We start from the raw sequence: 12,709 nt of genomic DNA, 5'->3' as shown, positions 1-12,709 counted from the left end.
GTAGCGGAGGAAGAAGGGTAGCCTGGTGGTTAGAGCGTTGGACTAGTACCCGAAAGGTTGCAAGTTCATATCGCCGAGCTGTATACAAATCTGTCGTTCTGCCCCTGAACAGGCAGTTAACCCACTGTTCCTAGGCTGTCATTGAAAATAAGAATTTGTTCTTAACCTTTTATAACTAGGGGGCGCTATTTTAATTTTTGGATGAAAAACGTTCCCGTTTTAAACAAGATATTTTGTCACGAAAAGATGCTCGAATATGCATATAATTGACAGCTTTGGAAAGAAAACACTGACGTTTCCAAAACTGCAAAGATATTGTCTGTGAGTTCCACAGAACTGATGTTACAGAAAAAATCCAGATAAAAATCCAATCAGGAAGTGCCGCATTTTTTGAAACCGCCTCATGGCAATGACTCCTTATATGTCTGTGGAGGAGCTAGGAGTCAGCTTACCTTTTCCACGTTTTCCCCAAGGTGTCTGCAGCATGTGACGTTTTTGTAGGCATATCATTGGAAGATTGACCATAAGAGACTACATCTACCAGGTGGTCGCTTCGTGTCCTCCGTCACAATTATTGCGTAATCTCCAGCTGCAGTATTTTTCCGTTTGCCTCTGATGAGAAATCGACTGCCAGGAATGATTTTTCATCGAATGGAATTGTGAAAAACACCTTGAGGATTGATTCTAAACAACGTTTGCTATGTTTCTGTCGATATTATGGAGCTAATTTGGAAAAAGGTTTGGCGTTGGAAGTGACTGCATTTTCGTTTTTTTTTCTTAGCCAAACGTGATGAACAAAATGGAGCTATTTCTCTTACACAAATAATCTTTTTGGAAAAAATGAACATTTGCTATCTAACTGAGAGTCTCGTCACTGAAAACATCCGAAGTGATTTTATTTGAATGCTTTTCTTGTTTTTGTGAAAATGTTGCCTGCTGAATGATAGGCTTAATGCTACGCTTGGCTATCAATACTCTTACACAAATGCTTGTGTAGCTTTGGTTGAAAAGCATATTTTGAAAATCTGAGATGACAGTGTTGTTAACAAAAGGCTAAGCTTGTGTTTCAATATAATTATTTCATTTCATTTGCGATTTTCATGAATAGGAAATGTTGCGTTATGGTAATGAGCTTGAGGCTATGATTACGCTCCCGGATACGGGTTTGGAGTCGCAAGAAGTTTTAACACGGAAACATTGCCCAGAAATTATTCTATTATTATATTTTTGTAACAGTAACTTAGAAGTAACTGGCTTCCAGTAAGTTACTGTAAAAACTGTATATATATATTTATTTTTTTACAGTGTAAGTTATCCTTTAACAGTTTTTCAACAAACTACTCAGATACGCTCTTGATCATTTAGGTATTTGACTGAAATACTACACAATATTGGGCTTTTCACCCATTTTTGTCTTGGGCTTACTTCATATAGCCTAGCTTACACCTAACTTCGTCCTCACGTGGGTGGCTTCAGCCAGGCTATACCTCATAAGCTTCACAGCCCTTTGTTTCATTACTGCCACTTAATCAGGAGGAGAATATTGCCAGTCTTCAAAGAAATTAAAGTCCAACACCATTATCTTCGTTGACCTTTGATTTGTTTGCCACACAATCTGGAAAGGGACATTGTGTAGATAAAATTAAGGAAAATAATTGCACTGCAATATAAACAAGTGCCCAACTTTCATTTCTTTGAAAGTATAATTTTTTCCACTGGTCATCATCACTTTGCAAATTGTATGTAAACACATACACATACTATTTTATAAAATAATAATGCCAATCTTAGCCAAAGTCTACCGTGGCTCTGTTTGTAAGAAAGGTTCGTGATGACTCATTGGCACAAAGTTAAAATTTTGTTCTGGCTCAGAAGTTGGTGTAAATCCTCAACATTATTTTATGGCTAGTGGTTGACTCCACCAATTGAGTGACAGACAAAATAATAACAGGCACTCTATACAATACCAACACCTTGTTGAAATAAGTGAGAAGTGCAGTATCACTTGTTTTGCAGTTAATTTGATGCTCTCTGACACAAACACTAGTACACAGTAACAGCTCAATTCTTTTTCATATTTTCTGCATTTTGTGCTGGGATTTTACAATCTTACATACATTAGCACCCTTGGCTTGGTGATAAATAAATAGTCTCAAATTCATCAGATGTATCTACCAATTTGATTTGGAAACTAATAATACCAAATGGTTTACAAAATGGAAGTACAGGTCAAACCAATGAGACCGTACTTAAAGATTTGATATAAAAATAATGTGTACAATGTTGTATATATCAGTCAACCTACAAACCATTAATATAATTGTTCTACAATAATACGAACCATATCTAGTCTCAAAACAAATGGATACAAATAGTTTTGTAATCTAATCACAAGCTATGCTTTTTGAAGTTGGAAGTTTACATACACTTAGGTTGGAGTCATTAAAACTTGTTTTTCAAACACTCCACAAATTCTTGTTAACAAACTATAGTTTGGCAAGTCAGTTCGGACATATACTTTGTGCATGACACAAATAATTGTTCCAACAATTGTTTACAGACATATTATTTGACTTATAATTCACTGTAACACAATTCCAGTGGGTCAGAAGTTCACATACACTAAGTTGACTGTGCCATTAAACAGCTTGGAAAATTCCAGAACATTTTGCATGGCTTTAGAAGATTCTGATAGGCAAATTGACATAATTTGAGTCAATTGGAGATGTACAATTGCAGCAATTTCCAAACGCCTGAAGGTACCACATTCATCTGTACAAATAATAGTACGCATGTATAACCACTGGGACCAGGCAGCCGTCATACCGCTCAGGAAGGAGACACCTTTTGTCTCCTAGAGATGAACATACTTTGGTGCGAAAAGGGCAAATCAATCCCAGAACAGCAAAGGACCTTGTGAAGATGCTGGAGGAAACAGGTACAAAAGTATCTATATCCACAGTAAAAACGAGTCCCATATCGACATAACCTGAAAGGCCTCTCAGCAAGGAAAAAGCCACCGCTCCAAAACCGCAATAAAAAAGCCAGACTACGGTTTGCAACTGCACATGGGGACAAAGATCGTACTTTTGGAGAAATGTCCTCTGGTCTGATGAATCAAAAATGTAACTGTTTGGCCATAATGACCATCGTTATGTTTGGAGGAAAAAGGGAAAGGCTTGCAACTCGAAGAACACCATCCCAACCGTGAAGCACGGGGGTAGCAGCATCATGTTGTGGGGGTGCTTTGCTGCAGGAGGGACTGGTGCACTTCACAAAATAGATGGCATCATGAGGCAAGAAAAATATGTGGATATATTGAAGCAACATCTTGAGACATCAGTCAGGAAGTTAAAGCTTGGTCGCAAATGGGTCTTCCAAATGGACAATGACCGCAAGCATAGTTCCAAAGTTGTGGCAAAATGGCTTAAGGACAACAAAGTCAAGGTATTGGAGTGGCCATCACAAAGCCCTGACCTCAATCCTATAGAACATTTGTGGGCAGAACTGAAAAAGCATGTGTGAGCAAGGAGGCCTACAAACCTGACTCAGTGACACCAGCTCTGTCAGGAGGAATGGACCAAAATTATTGTGGGAGGCTTGTGGAAGGCTACCCAAAACATTTGACCCAAGTTAAACAATTTAAAGGCAATGGTACCAAATACTAATTGAGTGTATGTAAACTTCTGACCCACTGGGAATGTGATTTAATAAATAAAGGCTTATATAAATCATTCTCTCTACTATTACTCTGACATTTCACATTCTTAAAATAAAGTGGTGATCCTAACTGACCTAAAACAGGGAATGTTTACTATGATTAAATGTCAGGAATTGTGATTTTTTTTAGTTTAAATGTATTCGGCTAAGGTGTATGTAAACTTTCGACTTCAACTGTATATAAATATATATTTTATAATGCAACAAACAGGTAATTCAACAAACTATTTGCACATAGGTACTTAGTACTGGCATGAACAGTACCACTGACCTTACGGTATCTACACTTGTTCTACCCCGGAGTTCGAAACTGTGTTTTCCTTGTTGCTGAAGATAGCCATGATATTATTTGCCTTGGCATTTTTATTCATGCGGCGTAGAGTATGGATCAGTGTCTCAGAGGCTGTGGTCATCCCCTTCCTCTCCACCCAGGCCCTAAGTAGGCTGCAGCACTGCTCCTCGGAGTCATTGGGATAGTTTAGCTGGTGGGATTCTATGGTGGCAATCGTCATCCCACTGCGCTCGGCCACCTGTTTCATGTCCTTCCACCCCAAGGTCTTAGCGATATCTGAGAGATGTGGCCAGAGGTCAATACCTGAAACCAAGAAGCAGGGTGAGGTTAATTCTTAGTTGGGGATGGCATATATGGGTCATATTAGTAAACATGGTAATATTGATGATGTCATTACCCCTCAGTGACTGCATTTCCTGCAAATAAGCAAACAAATGTTTACAAGTAAAACAAATTCCCAATGATATTTCACTCAGTAATTATAATAAGTGTCATGATACACTATATATACAAAAGTATGTGGACACCCCTTCAAATTAGTGGATTTGGCTAATTCACCCACACCGTTGCCAACAGGTATAAAATTGAGCACACCGCCATGCAATCTCCATAGACAAACATTGGCAGTAGAATGGCCTTGCTGAAGAGCTCAGTGACATTCAATGTGGCACCGTCATAGGATTCCAACAAGTCAGTTCGTAAAATTGCTGCCCTGCTCGAGCTTCCCCGGTCAACTGTAAGTGCTGTTATTTTGAAGTGGAAACGTCTAGGCGCAACAAGGGCTCAGCCGTGAAGTGGTAGGCCACACAAGCTCACAGAATGGGACCGGCGAGTGCTGAAGCACGTAAAAATAATTTGTCCTCGGTTGCAACACTCACTAGCGAGTTCCAAACTGCCTCTGGAAGCAACGTTGGCACAATAACTGTTCGTCGAGAGGTTCCTGAAATGGGTTTCCATGGCAGAGGAGCCGCACACAAGCCTAAGATACCATGTGCAATGCCAAGCGTCAGCTGGAGTGGTATAAAGCTCGCCGCCATTGGACTCTGGAGCAGTGGAAACGCGTTCTCTGGATTGATGAATCCCGCTTCACCATCTGGCAGTCTGACTGACGAATCTGGGTTTGGCGGATGCCAGGTGAACGCTATCTGCTCCAATGCATAGTGCCAAATGTAAAGTTTGGTTGTGGAATAAATGGTCCGGGCTGTTTTTCATGGTTCAGTCTTGGCCCCTTAGTTCCAGTGAAGGGAAATCTAAACGCTGCGGCATACAATGATATTTTAGACAATTCTGTGCTTCCAACTTTGTGGCAACAGTTTGGGGAAGGCTCTTTTCTGTTTTAGCATGAAAATGCCCCCGTGCACAAAGCGAGGTCTATACAGAAATGGTTTGTCGAGATCAGTGTGGAAGAACTTGACTGGCCTGCACAGAGCCCTGACCTCAACCCGATCTAACATCTTCGGGAATTAATTGGAACGCAGACTGCGAGCCAGGCCTAATCACCCAACATCAGTGCCAGACCTCACTAATGCTCTTGTGGCTGAATGGAAGCAAGTCCCCGCAGCTAAGTTCCAGAATTTTGCGGAAAGCCTTCCCGGAAGAGTGACCAACTCCATATTAATGTCCATGATTTTGGAATGAGATGTTCGGTTAGCAGATGTCCACATACTTTTGGTCATGTAGTGTATGTACTGTGACATTAATGTAGCACGAGAGATGCATGGGTGTGTTTTAAGCAGTGGTTTTGGTCAAGGACAGTGTGGAGTAGTGTAACCTATTGAAGATAATTACCTCAGCTTCCTCTGAATTCTGGTTGGGCATTTTGGTCAAACCGCCATTTTGCCCCAGCTTTGTCCCTAACGAAGCAAAAACAGACATTTTTAAAACTGTTTCAAGGGTGAAAACATAATTTTGATACTTTTGGACAGGGAGCTTTCCAACGAAAAACAGACTTCCGCTCTCTCCAACTGCTTTACTAACTAAAATGATAGAACAATCTCTTGTGCCTCCTTCTGGTGGTTTAGCATAGCCTACAGCTGTCTGAATGACCCAAATGCTTACCAGAACATTTATTTGTTCGCCTCAGACAGCAGAAAATAAGAAAAACTGCAATAACCATAACTGAGCCAAGTACTGCTGCATGAGTTCTTCCTCCTGAAACAAAGAAATGAAAAATAACAGCCACATTTTCAAATAAAAAACAGACTTATTATAATCATACTGTAAGTGAAACCACAACTTTGCAATGCATTGAAATGTTATGGTTTTGCTCAATCCCCAAACCTCCTTGTTTTTGGTCGTCATGGCATATGGTGTTGTTGGTGGTGGTACAGGCAACCTTGGTACCTTCATCCCCACATCTTGAAGATAAATTAAAAGATTTGATGCAGGTTGATATCTCTCTAGTCTATATAATAATAGGCCTACAACCGATTTAACAATGTGTTATAAAGGTAGACCCAGCGATATGACGTAGATACAGAAAGATAAACAGCATAGTGGGTCAATGTCCGCATCTAGTAATAGTGGTGAAGCGTGAGGCTCAACTTCTCCGCTGTTTTAGTCCCGTGTCTACCACACTTTAACAGCGTGAAGCGAACCCATGTACATGCACAGATACTGTGTGTGACTGTGGGAAAGCAAAGTCTTGCATCTCACTCATCTCAATATCTGTAGCGCTACTCGTGGCAACATCATTTCGCTGAGTCTACCTTTAGCATTTACAAACAATAAACCAAATCAATGTTTTATTTGATGGTTATTTGGTTAAACTACAGTATTCTGGACTTACATGGTACACGGGTAGCAGGCCCTGCAGTGCACCTTCCCCTTGTCACAGTAGTGGCCCTGCTGGCATCGACACACTGTGTCCCTGATGATGGTACATTTGTCCTCCACCTCCAGATTGGCTACGGAGGACAACCACCACCATGACAGTACGTTAGAAACCTCACTTGCTACTGTAGGTAGGACTTATGTTAGGGTGTTAGTTCCACCTGTTGCGTGTGTGTGTATGCCTACCTTTAGGGTTGCAAGATGTGCAGGGCTCACAAGAGTCCAGGAAGTTCGGGTAACTGTTGTAGGTTCTGCCTAGCTCACAGAGAATACAAGTCCCATCGTCTGTGTTCATACTACAGTGGCTGTCCAGATGATGGCCTGTACACACAGAGTACCAAGACATAGGGAGTCAGAGGGAAAGACATAGTAGCATACAATCATTTTATTCATGCAATTTACAGTTGACTGAGACAGTACATATATTAACTAGTGAACATTTCAGTTCTCATGCCAAAGTAAATGTTCTTGCGCTGTTATTATGGTGTTATGCTGTCATGGTGGGGACCATAAAAAAGCTCAAGTTAGATAGTTCAATACAGATAATATTAAACATTTTAGATGCTTACCAGCAGCACAGAGACAGCATGTCTTGTTTTCATATTGGTAATTGCCATCTTGACAACTCTGCCTTTTGGTGCGCAATTTGATGGTTATGTCTTGGGAACTCTGCTCTGCTTTGGAAGTTGTAGCTGAACGAACTATACACTGTTAAATGCCATGACATTATTGCGTGTTATTAAAACGGACAGAGTAAGTAGGCAGTTACAGTAGGCACACAATGTGTGTGTGTGTGTGTGTGTGTGTGTGTGTGTGTGTGTGTGTGTGTGTGTGTGTGTGTGTGTGTGTGTGTGTGTGTGTGTGTGTGTGTGTGTGTGTGTGTGTGTGTGTGTGTGTGTGTGTGTGTGTGAAAGAGAGAGGAAGCGAGTGAGAAAGAGCGAGCGGGGTATTAGTGATTTAAGTATGATTGGAAGGTCAATAATGATCATTAAGAAAAAAACATGCCTATGTGTGTCAACCCACTAGGCACAAACTGGTTGAATCAACATGTTTCAACGTAATTTGTCAATGTATTGTGATGTGGAATCTACGTAGATAATACATTTAAGTTTTGAAAAAAGTAATCAACAGTTGTGTTGAGGGTGACATTTCAACCTCAGGATTATGTCATCATGGTCACCAATTTTCAACATAGAGAATTTTGTATTAAAAACCTTGTATCAAATATGTTGATTTTGTACCTTTGACACATCATCAGATCTTCAACGTTATATCCACTATCTGGGATTTGTTTTGGGCAGAGCAGCACCTGCTACTGGAGAATTAACCTATATACTGTACAGCTATCCATTTGGTCTCCCATCCGGGTTTTTAACCAAGCCCAACCCTGCAAGCCCAACCCTGCACTCAAGTGTACAAAACATTTTGAACACCTTCCTAATATTATTTTGCACCCCCTTTTGCAATCAGATCAGCCTCAATTCGTCAGGGCATGGACTCTACAAGGTGTTGAAAGAATTCCACAGCAATGCTGGCCCATGTTGATTCCAATACTTCCCACAGTTGTGTCAAGTTGGCTGGATGTCCTTTAGGTGTTGGATTCTTGATACACAGGGAAACTGTTGAGCATGGAAAAACACACCATTGTCGCAGTTCTTGACACTCAAGCTGGGGTGCCTGGAACCATACCTACAGTAAGTGTTAGGTCTCTCTTTATGTAGTGTTGTGTTGACTCTCTTGTCATGATTTATATTTGATTTATTTTGTATTTTTAACCCCAGCCCCCATCCCTGCAGGAGGCATTTTGCCTTTTTGTAGGCCGTCATTGTAAATAATAATGTGTTCTTAATTAACGGACTTACCTAGTCAAATAAAGGTTAAATAAAAAATGAATTAATAATTAAAGTACATTCATTTTAATATAGCTAGGTGAGACAACCATATATCACAGTCAAATATTCAGGATACAAACATTCCATTCCAGCTAAACAATGGACATATAGCGTTTTGCAAAAACAACACATTGCCATACACATCTAAAATCTATGAATAAAAAAATCTGCCAACAGTAATATTTTACACACACGTGAAGCAATCAATTCTCAAACATTAACCCGGACCACGCTGGGCCAATTGTGCGCAGCCCTATGGGACTTTCAATCACGGCTGGTTGTGATACAGCCTGTAATCTTCAAGTTGTTAATTAATATGTTGGTTTCAGGTCTCCATCTCAACCAAAAACCTAAGTTAAAGAATAAGACTGAATCTAAATTTAACTAAACTGCATTTAAAGTTTGATTTGATGTAATTTAGTCCTTTTCTTTAACATACATATTTTGGATGAAATGAAAGTGTGAATCCAACATATAGATTATTAATTTGTAGACAAACTGGAATCAAAGCCAGACTAAGTCTGTGGCACAAAAGATACATCTCCTTCAAATGTTGATATTTCAACCAAACACAATTCAAGATGACTTTTGCAATAAATTAATTAGCCTTAACTTTAGGCTATTTAATGTATCTTACAAACTAATGCAACAGTATTGATTCAACCTTAAAATGAGTAACATCCAACTGTTGAGTGTGAAAAATCCAGCAGTGTTGCAGTTCTTGACACAAACCAGTGCGCCTTGCACATACTACTATACCCCGTTCAAAGGCTCTTAAATCTTTTGTTCTTATTTACAATGACGGCCTACACCGGCCAAACCCGGACGACGCTGGGCCAATTGTGCGCCCAGTGGGGACATCTATGGGACATCCAATCACGGCAGATTGTGATACATCCTGGATTCGAACCAGGATGTCTGTAGTGACACCTCTAGCACTGAGACGCAGTGTCTTAGACCGCTGTGCCACTCGGGAGCCACAATACATGTCTCAAGGCTTAAAAATCCTTCTTTAACCTATCTTCTCTCCTTCATCTACACTGATTGAAGTGGATTTAACAGGTGACAACAATAAGGGGTCATAGCTTTCACCTGGATTCACCTGGTAAGTCTGTCATGGAAAGAGCAGGTGTTCTTAATGTTTTGTATACTCAGTGTATATGACATTCCATCTTGAACGTTGTTGTGCTTTTTAAATGGCTGAAAGCGAAGTGATAAAACATGTCAATGTTTTTCTATTGGAATTTGGTTGTGCTTTTAGGTGGTTGAAAGTATAGTGATAACACATTGGGAATTCAACAAATTTCTGGCTATATTTTAGGTGGGTGAATAAAGAATGAAATCTCATTGATCAACGTCTCAAACAAATATTACCCACATTTCCAGTGGTAAGTCCCAAGAAGTGAATAAAAAAATACACATACTGTACACCGAAAGTGAAACTAACGTTACTTGTCTTCAGCACAGACGAGTGAATGAATTTGACTAGGCTAGACTTTACGGAGTTATAAAGATACATGTATCTTACAGTGGCAATTATGTTAGTTGACAATTAAATGTCTTAAATATATGATATATCAGACTATTGATACATCGTGTTTTGTAGATGTGTCGTCATCTATTTAATTGACGCAAGATCACGGCGTAGTGACTTGAGTTGAATGGGAGTTAGTTTAGTTAGCTACCGCCTGACAATAATAAAGTGTTAAGAGTTTACCCTATACAAAGTATGTCAACGATAAAATGTTGATAGTCAACTCACCAAAATGCACAGGACACATAGAAACGTATATCTGTTCATCTTCCAAATTGACGCCACCAAGAAGAAATTTCTGCGCCCTCTGTACTGTCGTTGCAAATGTTCGTTTGTTTTAGTTTTGAAGGAAGTAGACACCCACAATAAGACCCAGTCTCATTAATGGTGTACTATATGTACAATTTAGCACTATGTTTTTATTTACTAACGAAATCCAAATGTACGCTTGACTACTGAAAAGTCTTATCATCTCATGAGATCCACACAATGAGTTGAAGTAGGAATTTACAGTGCCTTCAGAAAGTATTCACACCCCTTGACTTTTTCAACATTTTGTTGTGTTACAGCCTGAATTTAAAATGGATTCAATTGAGATTTTTTTTTGTCACTGGCCTACACACAATAACACAATGTCAAAGTGGAATTATGTTTTTCTAAATATTTACAAATGAATTGAAAATGAAAAGCTGAAATGTCTTGAGTCAATAAGGATTCAACCACTTTGTTATGGCAAGCCTAAATAAGTTCAGAAGTAAACCTTTGCTTAACAAGTCACATAATAAATTGCATTGCCTCACTCTGTGTGCAAGAATAGTGTTTAACAAGATTTTTTAATGACTACCTCATCTCAGTACCCCACACATACCTGTAAGGTCCCTCTGTCGAGCACTGAATTTCAAACACAGATTCAACCACAAAGACCATTGGTTGATGGGTAAAAATAAAAATCAGACATTGAATATTCCTTTGAGCATGGTGAAGTTATTAATGACACTTTGGATGGTGTATCAATACACATAATTACCACAAAGATACAGGTGTGCTTCCTAACGCAGTTGCCAGAGAAGAAGGAAACCACTCAGGAATTTCCCCATGAGGCCAATGGTGACTTTAAAACAGTTACGGAGTTGAATGGTTGTGATAGGAAAAAACTCCACAATACTAACCTAATGTGACAAAGCACATAACACTTTGTATTCAGGATAAAAAGTTATATCTGGGGCAAATCCAATACAACAAATTACCGAGTACCACTCTCCATATTTTCAAGCATAGTGGTGGCTGCATCATGTTATCGGCATGCTTGTAATTGCTCAAGACTGGGGAATTTTTTAGGATAAAAAATAAATAGAATGGAGCTAAGCACAGGCAAAATTCTAAAGAAAAACCTGGTTCGGTCTGCTTTCCACCAGACACTGGTATATGAATTCACCTTTCAGCAGGACAATAACCTAAAACACAAGGATAAATCTACACTAGAGTTGCTTACCAAGAAGGCAGTGAATGTTCCCAATGGCCTAGTTACAGTTATGACTTAAATCTACTTCAAAATCTATGGCAATACTTGAAAAATGGTTCTCTAGCAATGATCAACAACCAATTTGACAGAGCTTGAATAATTTTGAAAATAATAATATTGTACAATCCAGGTGTGCAACGTTCTTAGAGACTTACCCAGAAAGATTCACAGCTGTAATCGCTGCCAAAGGTGATCCTAACATGTATTGACTCAGGGGTGTGAATACTTATGTAAATGAGATATTTCTGTATTTAATTTTGAATAAATTCACACATGTCTAAAATGTCACTTTGTCATTATGGTGTATTGTGTGTAGATGGGTGAGAGAAATATATATATATTTAATACATTATGAATTCAGGCTGTAACCACATAATGTGAAAGAAGTCAAGGGGTGTAACTACTATCTGAAGGCATAGTATATCGCTGCATGTACCACTAGAGGAAGTGAGTGGCCTTAGCGCGGGAAGGACTGGGTAGCTCCTCTCTTTACTTTTTTTCAGGGGTCCGTTGCTGCAGCGAACCGTCAGGACCGACAGGATGTGTGCTAGTCATTTTTCAAGCACACCAAGTCCCGAGGCAGATTCGATTGTTTCACTAACAAGCTCTCTTCCTACCATGCTGTGCAATAGAGAGCATTGGTTGGTAATCCTAAACTGCCAGTCAGTGTATTAGCTACAGTCAACCATGTTGAGACTACATTGCATAAGACACTCCTCGGTGACTTATACGGCCTCGAGGTTTCCTTCTAATCAGGTGGACAGGAAACACTTCTGGCCATATACTCATGTCATCAATTCGTTCCAAATAGAATATAAATCCATGATAGACATAATATGGAGAAATGGATGCAATAATTGTAATCAATTTTAGAATTTCTAACGTAACAAAATGTGGAAAAGTCAAGGGGTCCGAAT

General features: G+C 39.5%; 1 protein-coding gene across 1 annotated transcript; it reads right to left on the bottom strand.

The window, feature by feature from the left end:
- Window positions 1–2,056: 2,056 nt before the first annotated feature.
- On the bottom strand, window positions 2,057–10,767 carry LOC135511032 (tumor necrosis factor receptor superfamily member 6-like). The gene is made up of 9 exons (XM_064932492.1): window positions 10,499–10,767; window positions 7,414–7,552; window positions 7,031–7,165; window positions 6,801–6,918; window positions 6,293–6,369; window positions 6,071–6,163; window positions 5,801–5,865; window positions 4,410–4,428; window positions 2,057–4,315 (listed from the first exon to the last, which is right to left on the bottom strand). The coding sequence occupies exons 1-9, from the start codon at window positions 10,535–10,537 to the stop codon at window positions 4,002–4,004; spliced, it is 999 nt and encodes a 332-aa protein (XP_064788564.1). The 5' UTR covers window positions 10,538–10,767; the 3' UTR covers window positions 2,057–4,001.
- Between the last annotated feature and the right edge of the window lie 1,942 nt (window positions 10,768–12,709).

Source organism: Oncorhynchus masou, chromosome 23 (assembly GCF_036934945.1).
Source record: "Oncorhynchus masou masou isolate Uvic2021 chromosome 23, UVic_Omas_1.1, whole genome shotgun sequence".
NCBI classification, from domain to species: Eukaryota; Metazoa; Chordata; class Actinopteri; order Salmoniformes; family Salmonidae; genus Oncorhynchus; species Oncorhynchus masou.
The sequence above is the reverse complement of the archived record's forward strand: the minus strand, read 5'-3'. Positions and strand labels throughout refer to the sequence as shown.